This window comes from Malurus melanocephalus, unplaced genomic scaffold, assembly GCF_030028575.1.
Source record: "Malurus melanocephalus ecotype Western Australia unplaced genomic scaffold, MMel_1.1 scaffold_108, whole genome shotgun sequence".
NCBI classification, from domain to species: Eukaryota; Metazoa; Chordata; class Aves; order Passeriformes; family Maluridae; genus Malurus; species Malurus melanocephalus.
This window is the reverse complement of record NW_026623340.1, coordinates 1,629,549-1,641,614: the sequence shown is the minus strand read 5'-3', so window position 1 is coordinate 1,641,614 and position 12,066 is coordinate 1,629,549. Positions and strand designations below refer to the sequence as shown.

At 48.0% G+C, this 12,066-nt stretch overlaps 1 protein-coding gene across 1 annotated transcript in view; it reads right to left on the bottom strand.

The window, feature by feature from the left end:
- TNIK (TRAF2 and NCK interacting kinase) overlaps positions 1-12,066 on the bottom strand; it is a 141,062-nt gene that overhangs the window by 65,811 nt on the left and 63,185 nt on the right. Inside the window, exon 3 of the mRNA XM_057369417.1 lies at positions 2,795-2,851. Coding sequence (XP_057225400.1) covers positions 2,795-2,851 — 57 coding nt within the window. The remainder of the gene's footprint in view (positions 1-2,794; positions 2,852-12,066) is intronic.

Sequence of the window (12,066 nt, the reverse complement as noted above, 5' to 3'; positions counted from 1 at the left end):
AAATGGGTGGAAAAAATGCTCTAAAGCATCAGAGCTGTGGATGGCACCTGAGGACATTGCATGGCCAGGCTTGGGGGACTCCAGGCCAACCTGCTGCTCCAAGCAGGACTGCTGAGAGCAATCACCCCTGGCAAATCCAGAGAGAAGGGAAGAAAATGGAATCATCACAGCGAGCTGCTGCAACAGCAATCTCAAACTCTGCTCCAATCCCAAACCCAGCAAAAGCCACAGGCCAGGCTTTGCTGCCACACTTTGCCTCCATCAATCGATTCTCTTACATCCATCGCTGGAAGTAGGTCATGCAGCACACAGCACGAGCAGCCCTGGAAAACCAATCCCAACTCTTAATTCAGAGATAGCAGCTGCCCAAACTGATGAAGTGCTGTAATTTGAGGGCCTCTGTTCTGCAATCTTCCCTAACAGATAATTAGTAAGAGRAGGGATGAGTTAAACAAAAGCATTGTTTTCAAAAGCCTGTGGGGGTTCAGTGCAAGGCACGTGGTCAGGGTGAGGAGTTCTCTGGGAGCTCACTGAACACAAAACCATCAGATTTGGGTTGGAAGGGACCTTAAACATCAGATAGTTCCACCCTTCAGCACAGGCAGGGACACCTTTCACTAGAGCAGGCTGCTCAGAGCCCCACCCAGCCCGGGCTCTACACTCCAAAAGCTGCAGATGCCCATGGTTGGGATGACCACAACGATCCTGTTCTCTGCTGACTTCTGAAAGACACACTGTCATCAGGGATATCCTGGAAAAACAGGTGGGATAGAAGGTCAAATGGAGCAGCAGCAGCACTGCAGTTGTGTGTGAGGAGGARCTGAAGGAGTGGGTTTGGGTTTTTTCAGAGCCTGGAGCAGGTGCTGAGCACGGCTGCAGGCACAAGGCAGGGACCAGCTTTAGAAATTCCTCCAGGAGTAATGTCCAGGACCAGCCTGCAGTGGCTGGAGGTCACTGGGGGTTTGCAAACCCCCAAAAAATGGGTTTGCACAGCCTTCACCGTGGTCACTGCCCATCCTGCCCTGAACGAGCCTTTCCTCCCTAAAAACARCCTAAAGGGAAAGTAATTAAACATCCAAAAGGCACATCCCATGACCAATATCTGATTTACTATTTTGTACACTCAGACACGAGGCCCAGCTTTGCGAGGTGAAGTTTTAGAACAGGGCCATCTATTTGAAGATGTGTATGAAATTATCACTGGGTAGATCAGGTTTCAAGGTACTTTTCTCCAATATCTTTCCTAAGAAGTGATCTGGTATTTTAAAATCACTGAATTTAGGGTGGCTTCAAATTTAAGCCTGTGTTTGGCCTCAGGGTAATATTTTGATTTCTCAGCTTAAATTCTCTAACATCAGACTTCATCCCATGGGAATTCCACTGCTATTTATGCCATGCTTGGTGGGTCTGCCTGTTCCCTTAGAGCCTGCTTCCCACGGGAATGAGATAAATGGCACTCGTAGATACTGCAAGTAAACAGGAGCAAATCTCATTCACATTTACAGACTTATTTCCACACATCATTTCACCTGTTAGCACCAAAAATAACCTGGATGAAGATCCCATGGATATTAATACCACRCCACAGCATCTAAGGTATTTCAAAACAGATTCCCAAGGCCAGCTGACTGATTTCACAGAGAGTCATTTCTGTGTGTGCTGAGCTCCTGAAAGCTAATTTAAAACATTAACTCAAAAATTAAGGTGGGTAGATGGTGATTGAGTCCTAATTTTGAAATGTGTTATTCCAGTTAAAAGAAAAAATAATTAAAAAAAGACAAAACACAACAAAATACATTCTCATTCCCAAGGCTGGGATGGTTTCCAGTACAGGAACTTTGAGGGGGATAGTATAAAGTTACTCAAGAAAAAGCATCTGCATGCCCCGTTCCTAAATGCATCTATTTAGGGTTTTAGGGATCATAGCAACTCATTYTTTCTTTTGTGGCACATGATGAAAYGATCCTTTCCCTTCAATTTTGTTACTCATTTAATAATTTGTAAATTCTTGATCTTCTTAGTCKGACAAAAATTTTCAGAGCCACCTTTAAGACCATGGGTATTTTTTTCCTCTTTATCAGTAGGATGCACAGGAATTATTCAACTTGTCCARTGAAGTTATTCATGACAATAATTTCAGCATAATTTTGGTGAACAAAAGCGCTTCAGTGAAAAYCACGGATGCAGAGAAACAGAAATGAGCTATGAATACAYGATCCTGTTGCTACTTTTGATAAGGGCATGTGTGATATGACAAAGGGGAATGGCTTCAAACTGCCAGAGGGCAGGGTTRGATGGGATATTGGGAAAAAATTCTATACTGGGTGGTGAGACCCTGGCACAGGGTDCCCAGAGAAGCTGTGGCTGCCCCTGGATCCCTGGGAGTGTCCAAGGCCAGCCTGGACATTGGGGTTTGGAGCAGCTTGGGACAGTGGAAGGTGTCCCTGCCATGGCAGGGATTGGAACTGGATGATCTTTAAGGTCCCTTCCAACCCAAACCATTCCATGGTTTTCTTCATATTTTATTAAGGCATTTAAAAGAGCCACTGCTGGTACTGGTACTTTGCTTCAGCACAGAAGTGCTTATCTCCAAAACTCTTCCAGATTTATTTTCCTCTCACATATTTATTAAAACTAAAACCTCTGAATGACACATACCACATTAAGACAAAGGCAATTTACTTCCCAGGAACATCAGTCTTCCACCCACCCCCAGAMGTTATCACACCCCATCCCCTTTCCCCTCTGATCTGTAATTTAGGGATGCAGGAGGAGGAGGAGGAGGATACATTACCCCGGTGACGTCCATAACCTTAATAGCAGCRAGCTGCCCTGTTTTGACATGACGACCCTGCAAGAGAAAAGGGAGAAGTTTGTTTGGTTTTGCCCTGTGACAATGTTTTCCTCGCAGTGAACAACATCCTTAAACAATCCCCTCGCCTTGGCAGCAACCCCACATTATTTTTTGGGTTTTTTTTAAGAGCATCTTCACAGCAGCCATGATGCGAAAGCAATTCCCTCCCCTTCCTCCTGCCATTACAATTAATTAGTACAGAGCCTTCAGTGCTCTATTTTCCTGGCAAACAAGGGCTGGAAATACCCTTTAATGCTCAGCCATGCACAAAAAACCAGCTGGGGGCCTCTCTCCTGAGCACAGAGCATGACTCGGCTGGAAATGGGCAGCTGGAGCTGGGATGATGGGAATGTCCTGGCTGGAGTCCCCACACTGCCCTCGGACCTCTTGTGGCCCCGGGGACACAGCAGGGACCCCTGGCCTGCAGGGCACCACATTCACTCTGATCAGTAATTAATTTATTTTTGGAAAGCCTTGGTTAGCAGGTTAGAGAGGTTTTTTTTTAAATTTTCAGCAGCTGAAAAAAAACCCCAGCAAATCACTGCAATGAACTGTTTGTTGCACAGTGCTCGACTACATTAATCCTAATGGGAAAATGCCTGGGAGAGATGGTGAAAATATAAAAGAGCTCCAACTATTTATGAGGTCTTAAAACCAACACAACTGCTATCAGCAAAGCAATTCCCAGCCTTTCCTCCTTTCCTGAGAAACAGATCACCCAACATCACATCCAAATTGCTCGTATCAAATCATTCCCASCCCCAATTGGAGGACATGTGCTCTGCTTCCACACCAGGCAGCCTGAGGAAAAGATGCTTTTCCTCCAGGAAAGCCAGCAAATGCTGATCCTAACAGGAGAGCTGGGAGGCAAAGGGAAGCATCCCTATTTTCCAGTTTGCATCCCTATTTATGATGGGAGCTGCCCATGGCCCCATCATGTGAGAAATGGTGTGGAAGACACACAGGGAATGGCAGCTCCTGCCCTGCAGCAGTGATAATTAACACACCAAGGACACAACCAGCAGCAGAGGCGGACAGGGGTCAAACTGCAGCACGGCAGAAACAGAAAAACAGAAGCTTTTCCTAAATTGCAGGTTCCTCTGCCCCCATACCAGCGTGCACACTGATGAGCTGGGGTTTGTGTCAGGTCTCCCAGCCCTCCTGCAGGCTGGAGAGAGTATTTCACACCATCTTGCCTCCAGTGAGAACCCCAAATTACCAGACAAGGGAACCTCTCCTGGTCCCTCAGGTTTCCAGGCACGGCGCTGGGAAGCAAACCCACGCGCYGGCTGTGGAGCAAGGCGGCATCATCCTCTCCAAATTTATGACTTCACCAGGAAGCCAATTCACCCACCAGGGCTCCTCGCTCATTTATTAACACAATTTATATGTCCTGAGCAACCGCCCGTTCTAAGAGCGGAAAAAGAGCTTTATTTTAAAATATGTGCAAYATAAAAAGTGATAAAAGCGAGCGCAGCCCAGCAGCCCCGGGAAGGAAGGGCACATCGCTAAACACCATCTACCCAGGCAGAATGATCTGCAGAAACAAATCCTCCTCTTCCTAAATTCATCCTCCTTGGCTTGCCCAGAAGTCCCCACGWGTACTGACACTTTAATTAAAGCCCACAGAGCGCCAGCAGGGTAAACACTTGGACCACGGCATGCCCCATCTCCTGTGAACTGGAGGAGGAGGAGGGGGAAGCAAGCTGGATTGTTTCAAACCATGGATTTAGGAGTTGTTCCTGCCTTCACCTGATGCATCACCACMTCATTTTATATTTTAAAGAAATGTCCCTATGAAGTGCTGCTGCTTCACTCAGTCCCAGCCAAGGGGAAATGGATCCCTGYGTGCCCACAGCATCCTTCTCCTGGGAATCTGCTGCCTCCCTGCACACCTCACAAATATTTACAGGCAATGGTAAGAACTTAATACTGTGTAAGCATTTACCAAAACAAAAGAAACCACTTGGAAATGTATGTTAATGTAAGCCATCAGGGGCCCTTAGTCACGCAAAAATCAGGCAGAGTAGAAGCAGTAAGTGCTCAGTGGGGTGTTGGAGCAAAGCTTTGATTTTTCTATAGTTTGTTCATGACGATGGATTGTAGAGCTTCATCCTGGCAGATGAAGCCATCCAGGAAAAACAGGCATCTCCTCACCAGCCAACCATCCCTTTAAATTCAACCTACTGCTCAGCACTGAGACTTGCTGTGAAACCTTCAGAAATAGTTTAGAAAACCCAGATGATTTTTACCCTTCTGCAGATGTTCTTGAATGTGCAATGAAGACACAGACAGGCTGGAGGAAGGGAAGAGCTCTCCAGGAGGATTTTGGTCACCCCATTGTGGTAAGGTTTGAAGGAACCCTGTCAGCACCACCCAGGGTACAGCTCCCAGAGGCCTCAAACACACAAACATCCTCCAACATCTCCAACACCTCCAACATCTCCCTGCTCTTGTCCCAGAGCAGTTCTGCCTCTGGCTCTCCATGAATTCAGACACTGATGGCYGTGATGGCATAAAACATACAGGAGGAAATCTGAGCTACTAAAGCATTTCCCCTCTCCAGATTCACCATCAAGGCTCACTTGGGTACAAACCCACATTTCAGCCTCAGGATTACTCAAGCATGATCWTCAAAGCTGCCACAATTTTTAATTAAACATCCATCTGAGCATATATTCATGCTCCTAATTACTCTCAAAATGTTATATCAACCATCACCAACTTGATAATGTCAAGTATTAAGACTAATTTCTACAAATGAAGCAGGCACAACAAGTTTTTTTCTTCAAAGGTTGAGGTCCTCACACTCCATAAAGTGTAATGGACCAGCACAGAATGAGAACATTGGGAAATGCTTTTAAACATCAATTGATGCACTCAGGCATTGTATTTACTAAATAAATAAACCCTGGCCTCAATATCAGCCTTTGTAGACAACAACTGCATATCCTGGCTCAAAATTCAGGTCCTCATTTTAAGGACAGAAAGAGAATGATCGATTGTTGCTTTTTAAAATTTTCCTTGCACAAGCACGGATTTCACCTCTAAGCAAAAACTGCAATTTCTGTACCCAGAAATGTATTCCATCATATTTACTTAACTTATGCTGTCGGCTTTTATTCATCCGACAAAATAAATGACCCACCACCTGCTGCAACCAGTGGGACACAACCAGAATTGTCATTTTCTTGAGAAATGCAGAGCTCCCATTTCCTTCTGCCAGGCAGAGCAACATCTCTTACACTTCCCAGAATGGACATGCAGCCTCCAATGCCCCATGCACACAAAATCCCCACTGCAGGCATTTAATGAAGTAACTTTGCTGTATATCTGATGCTTTAAAGCAAAACCCTTAGAATCCAACCATTTTGCACTGCTCTTATTTATGCTGCATGCAAATATCAAAATGAGTGGGATCAGGGTGCTCTTGCAAGGCACTGCTGAAATTTCTACATGAACAGCCCTGCTGGGACCAGACCACAACGCCAGCCCTCCCCGCCGAGGAACACTGTGTCTCACACAGAAATCTCAGCAAACTGAGACAAACAACAAGGAGTCTCATAAAAATCCAAATGTTACCACTTTGGCAGCAGAGAAGCCTCCCAAATAAATTTCTTCCATKACATTTCTGTTGCAGTTAAAACACTGAGGCTGGTGCCAGCAGCCCAACAACCACCCTTTCTACTCTCCAAACCCAGACTTCATTCAGGGCATCCTCAACACCACCGTGTCCTGCATGCTCTTCCTACAACAGGAATGGCACAGGACAGAGATTTCACCAGGACAGAGAAGTCACCAATTCATTTTGCCTGTGTTAACATATAATTTTTGGTGAATGCTATGAAAAACTCGTTGCCCAGCCCTATTTTTGCACATGCACTATTCAAGGTGTTCACTGCTGAGTCTCATCTCCTCCAGACTCTGTCTCAGCATCCAAGACTTTCTGCAKCAAAGATCTCCTGGGATGGACCAGAACTTCACACAGGTCCAGGTCCTGTCAATTCCTTGTTTTCCTGCAGCTCAAGGCAATCCAGGGATTCAGTCCAAGGTTTTTAGCATGAAGGCACTTTAGCACTAATGCACTGAAAACTGCATCCAATTTTTCCTGGGAGAAGGAACTTTGCCTTCCAAGGAGAGCTGTGAATCTGAGCTGCCATCCTGCGGTACATTAGACCATTTTATAGCACCTGGCATGATTTGTTCTCAGCTTTTACAGAGTATAGGCACATTTATGTACTTGGTTTCCCATTGAAAACAATCTTGAGGGTGCCAAAATCCCCCCTCCAACTAGTCTGAGGGGCTAAAATACTTACTGATGTAAAAAATAGGCTTATTCTAGTGTGAAAATCCAGCAATCTCCAAAACAAGCTGGCTAAAAATGATGYACCCAAGCTCTGCACTTCTCTACAGATCTCTTCTCAGAAACAAATCCATGTATCTGAGAAGGTAATTAAAACACTGGATACTCTGCATAGCAGGCCAGGCTAAGAAAAACTGAGTCATATAACAGGATGGGGAAAATGTTTATTTAACAGAGTAACATGTCTCTTTGATTAAAACAGAGCCATCATGGGTCAAACCTTATTGTTGCTTAACTCCAGTAGTGGGAGGGGGATTTCGAGCCAGGGAAGATTCAGAACATCCCTGCAGACTGGGGACCAGTCCTCATTTCACCCAGGGGTTCAGCCCCAATTCTGCTTTATTACAGGGGGAGCTTTTTTGAGGGAAGCAGCACGGCCACAGTGGCAGTGTCCTTCCTTTCCACTACACCCTTCCATCTCTCTCCCATCTCTCCATCATTTCCTGGATCCACAAAGAGCTTTGCAGAGCTCCAGAGAGATCCCACTGCCTCAAGGCACCAAAGGACATGACTGACTTATTGCAGTTCCTTCCCACATGGGGCAAACCCCACTTAAACCACCCCCTGTTCTTCCAGACTTCAACACCCTCTGCAACACACACGGCACACCTGGAACTCCAAGGCTTTGACACCAGAAATGGAAAAGCCATGGAAAAAAAAAAATGGTGCACCCAGTGTTTGACATCTCACTTGGTGGCCAGGTGATGCTCCTCTACTTTCCTGCAGAACACTGGTTGCTCACTTGAGTGTGGATCTTCACCTTTGCCCAACCTGCTGCCTTCCTCTGGGCTGTTTCTGGAGAACAGAGGACCTTTACTGGCAGGGACAAACCCAAATTTCATCAGCTGCAGCCCCCTGGGCAAGGAGGGCAGCAGCCAGGCCTTGGGGGGCTCCTTCCCCTCCCACACAGCCCCCCTTTGCCCAGCTCCTTTCCAAGTGCACATTTTCACAGCTCAAAGGAGCAGCACAGCCTGTTCCCAACAACAGCAGTTCATGACAGCCATGCTATTACCACCCCTTAACACCCCCACTGTGCTTCTGTTTCACGTCGCTGCCTATTCARCGCTGCAGCGTTCATAACTAAAATTAAATCTGCCTTCAGGAGACCCACAAGGCACCCTTTCACACCGGCCACGTCTCCACAGCAGCACCAGGTTGTTCATTCCAGCGGGAAGCACTGAGCCATGGAGGGAGAGGGGCCACCTGGACCACCCAGCACTGCCGAGGGTGGCCCWGACCAYCCCACAGCTGGCCCAGACCASCCCACAGCTGGCCCAGACCASCCCACAGCTGGCCCWGACCACCCCACAGCTGGCCCWGAMCACCCCACAGCTGGCCCWGACCACCCCACAGCTGGCCCAGAACACCCCACAGCTGGCCCCTTCCCCCAAAGCCCTGATGTGCCAGGGTGCCACCACACACCTGGCCAGCTCTGGGCTGCAGGAGGAGCTGTCCCATCTGCAGAAAGCCCCAAAGATCCCGATCTCCAGCGCTTTTGCTGTCTGCAACCCGCAGACTTTACCGTGGCCAGAACCACTTCAGCTCCAGCATTCAAACCCAAACTCCAGTGTGAGCCCAGCAGATTCAGGACACCAGTTGCCATCACAGGGGAAGCTGGCAGGACACAGGAATAGGCATCCCAGGGCACCAGGGAGCTTCTCTGTAATGACTGTGCCTGCTCATGACTTCAGACCGTAAGCTCAGATGAGAAGAGTTGCTGTGTCCAGAGCCCAGGGCCACCAGCACAGTCCCCACAGCACTGTTTGTTTTGGCAGCTGCTGCTGWTTCTTCTGTGCTTACAGAAAACCAATTCTCTTCCAGAGGGATTGTTCCTAACCTGCTCCCTGCTTCAGGGCTGAATCCCTGCAAACGTGTGCCGCTGCAATCCATCCCACAACACCGACAGACACAAGGCACCCCCTCAGCCTCCTCAGGCTTTTGGTACYCATTTATCCATGCTACACACTGCTTTTCAACATCTAAAGTGCCACCTGCTCTTCAAGCCATTCCCTGAATCAGTAACTGTCTCCCAAATTGAGTTTAAAAAATGTCCCTTACGGAAAAACCACTACACACAGTGATGGAAATGCGATTTCTGGAAACACCTCTGCAGTGCCATCTGCTTGACTTCGGCTCTAGTTTCATAGTAGCAAGATCCAATTTTGGAGGTGGCATGYAAAGTGCAAGGTGATTTTTCAACCAACAAACAGCAGGAAGAACCAACCTCTGTGAACCTGAGTGCTCGGCATCCTCTGTGGCAGAAGGGATGGACAGGTAACACAGAGGCATCTGGTATCTAAAGCTGGTTTTGTGCTCTTGTATTGCCCTTGTGTAAGGAAAATCTGAGTACAAGGGAAAGCCCAATATCTGTGGTGTTTTCCTGGCCACTTAACTCAGGAAATTCAACTCTATGGCTTTTCATGAAGGGATTCCACTGCATTTCATTCACTTGCCAGTGGCACGGACCAACCGTGTCCATGTTCCCATGAACCACCCCAGCAGACTGAGCAGCCCAGCCCACTCTCCCAGCCACGTTCTTCCATTCCCTGTTTCTCCACGCTGCTGCAGGGCACACTCTTCAATCTCATCTCACAGCACAGTGCAGCTGCCCATGTTAGCCCACATGTCCCCATTTCTCTGCAGGCACAATGACCCAGGATGAGATCCCAYTGTGGATCTCCCTGGTCACCTCAGCAGGGGTTATCACAGCACTGAAACGGGGCTCTCACCTCTGTCACCACCACCTGCTCCATGCTCTGCTTGCAGAAATGAACCTGAACACAAACCCTTCAGGTTCATTTGTGCATCAACCCCAACACACCAAAACCAGCAGAAATTTGGGGACTTCTGAGGTCCAGTCCCATTGCTGGTAATGGCTGAACATGTCCACGTCCAGTCACTTTGAACCAATTTCTAAGCAAGCCATCCTTACSAGCCTTCCACTGCCTCCCTCTCTGAGCCTTTCCAGTCCTGCAAAGCTTGGGATCAGCACAGATCTGACCACCCTGATCCCTGCCCACGTGGCAAGGCAGACTGGCAYCTGAGCCAATTCACACATCCAGGCTTCACTCATTCATCAGTCRTGAGCTGACTCCGAGTCCCTGTCTCAGGGTGGTAGAAGTAACAAGAACAAGCTGATAAAGGTACTTAGGTTTTATGGGGCTTAGGAGAAAATGCCACAGCTGCCAGAAAGTCTCACATATATCTCTTGGGTGACTGAGGTCATAAAATGAGGAAAAACGAGTGTAAGAATGACATAAATAACCCCAGATCTTGTGCTATGGAGGGCCGAGGAGCTCCCCTAATCCCCAAGACTTTGTAACTCAAGATACTGCAGACCCCATGCTGCACATTTCTCTATCAATGTCAGCTCCAATACCAATTTTAGACYTCACACACTCCAAGGCAGATGGACATCACACTCCCTTTCATCCAGAGTTGCCTCCAGGGCTTTTGTCTGCCCTGAGCAGCCTTGACAACTTATTGTCCATCCCATCCTASCCTGAGTCACTTACTGTCAGGAGTCAATAAACGTTTTGCAGTGCCTGTGTTCTACTGATTTAAAAGACACAGCCATGCCTCGAGCAACGCTCTGTGATATACATACTAATTTGGCTGCACAGGGAGACATCAAAGCTTTCCTGATGTTTCAAGCCCGTTAGGTATTGAGTAGCAAAATTTTAGAACTTCTTATTGGAAAAGGGAGGCTGAGAAATGACATGCAGACTCMCTTCACATGCACTCACCGCTTTGTCTGGGATAAAGATGGGATTTTTGACTCTGCTGAGGAACAGCCCCTCTGTGGCTCCCCCTCTAAGCCATCCTTGTGGGCTGGGATCAACAGGGTCGATCAGCAGATTAAACTGCACTGCTTTCACAGCTTCTCTGAGTCTCCTCTCTCAAGCAGCAATTTTTCACCCATCTATGAAACAGCAGGTCACTGCCTGTCTCTGCCTTCCCTACAGAACAGATTTGATGGCATTGCCCTTGCTCAGCAAAGGACCCTCCTCCCAGGACACCCAGGGCTCCTCACTCATCCTCATTTCTCCACAAAATAGAGAMACTGGGTTGCAAGGGCTCCTATGGAAAGGAGTGAGCCCTGAAAGACCCCACAAACCCAGAGACACCACCCCCAGCCAGCCTTGCAGCGGAGAGGGGCTTTATCCAGGGATTTGAGAGCAGGGAGGAGAGGAGGAGGACTTGGGATTAGCAGGGGAAGGTTAAGCCGGTACCAGGGATTGCAYGGGAACAGCACAGCTCAGCAATGAGTGGGAGGAAGCCAGAAAGGACCGAGTGTCCCTGCCACCCTCAGCACTTGGGGACACGAGGGACAAGCCCAGCACTGGCACAGCATGTCACAGTTTGGCAGTTCGGGACTGCAGCCACTGCCTGATGTGGTTATCAATGCAGGAGGCCTCTCCAACCATTAAGGGCCCTACTTAGAGAGCAATCACATGTACAGACACAAATCAACGCTGTACAGTTCGAAGGAACACAYGGAAGGCTGTGGATTTTACTCACTGATATTTGCAAAGTGGAACAAAGCAGACACAAAGCTCTGAGAGCAGCCCGAAAAGCCGCCTGCAGGAACGTGGGCAGCTCCCGAAGCTGCCTGCAGCTTTGCAGGGAGAACACATATGGGCAGGGGGTGATGGCCTTTTATTCCACTGGATAAAGATCTTAGTGGAAATCTGAAAAGCTCGGCGTGAGACCTCATCCACAGCTAATCCACACGGACTATGCCATGCTGCAGGCACGCCAGGAAGGAGCCAAGGCCACGCACTGCACTGAGTCACGCCACTAACCTGCAATTTCAGCTGTCCTGAGAGAAAGGAATGGGTAAGATACA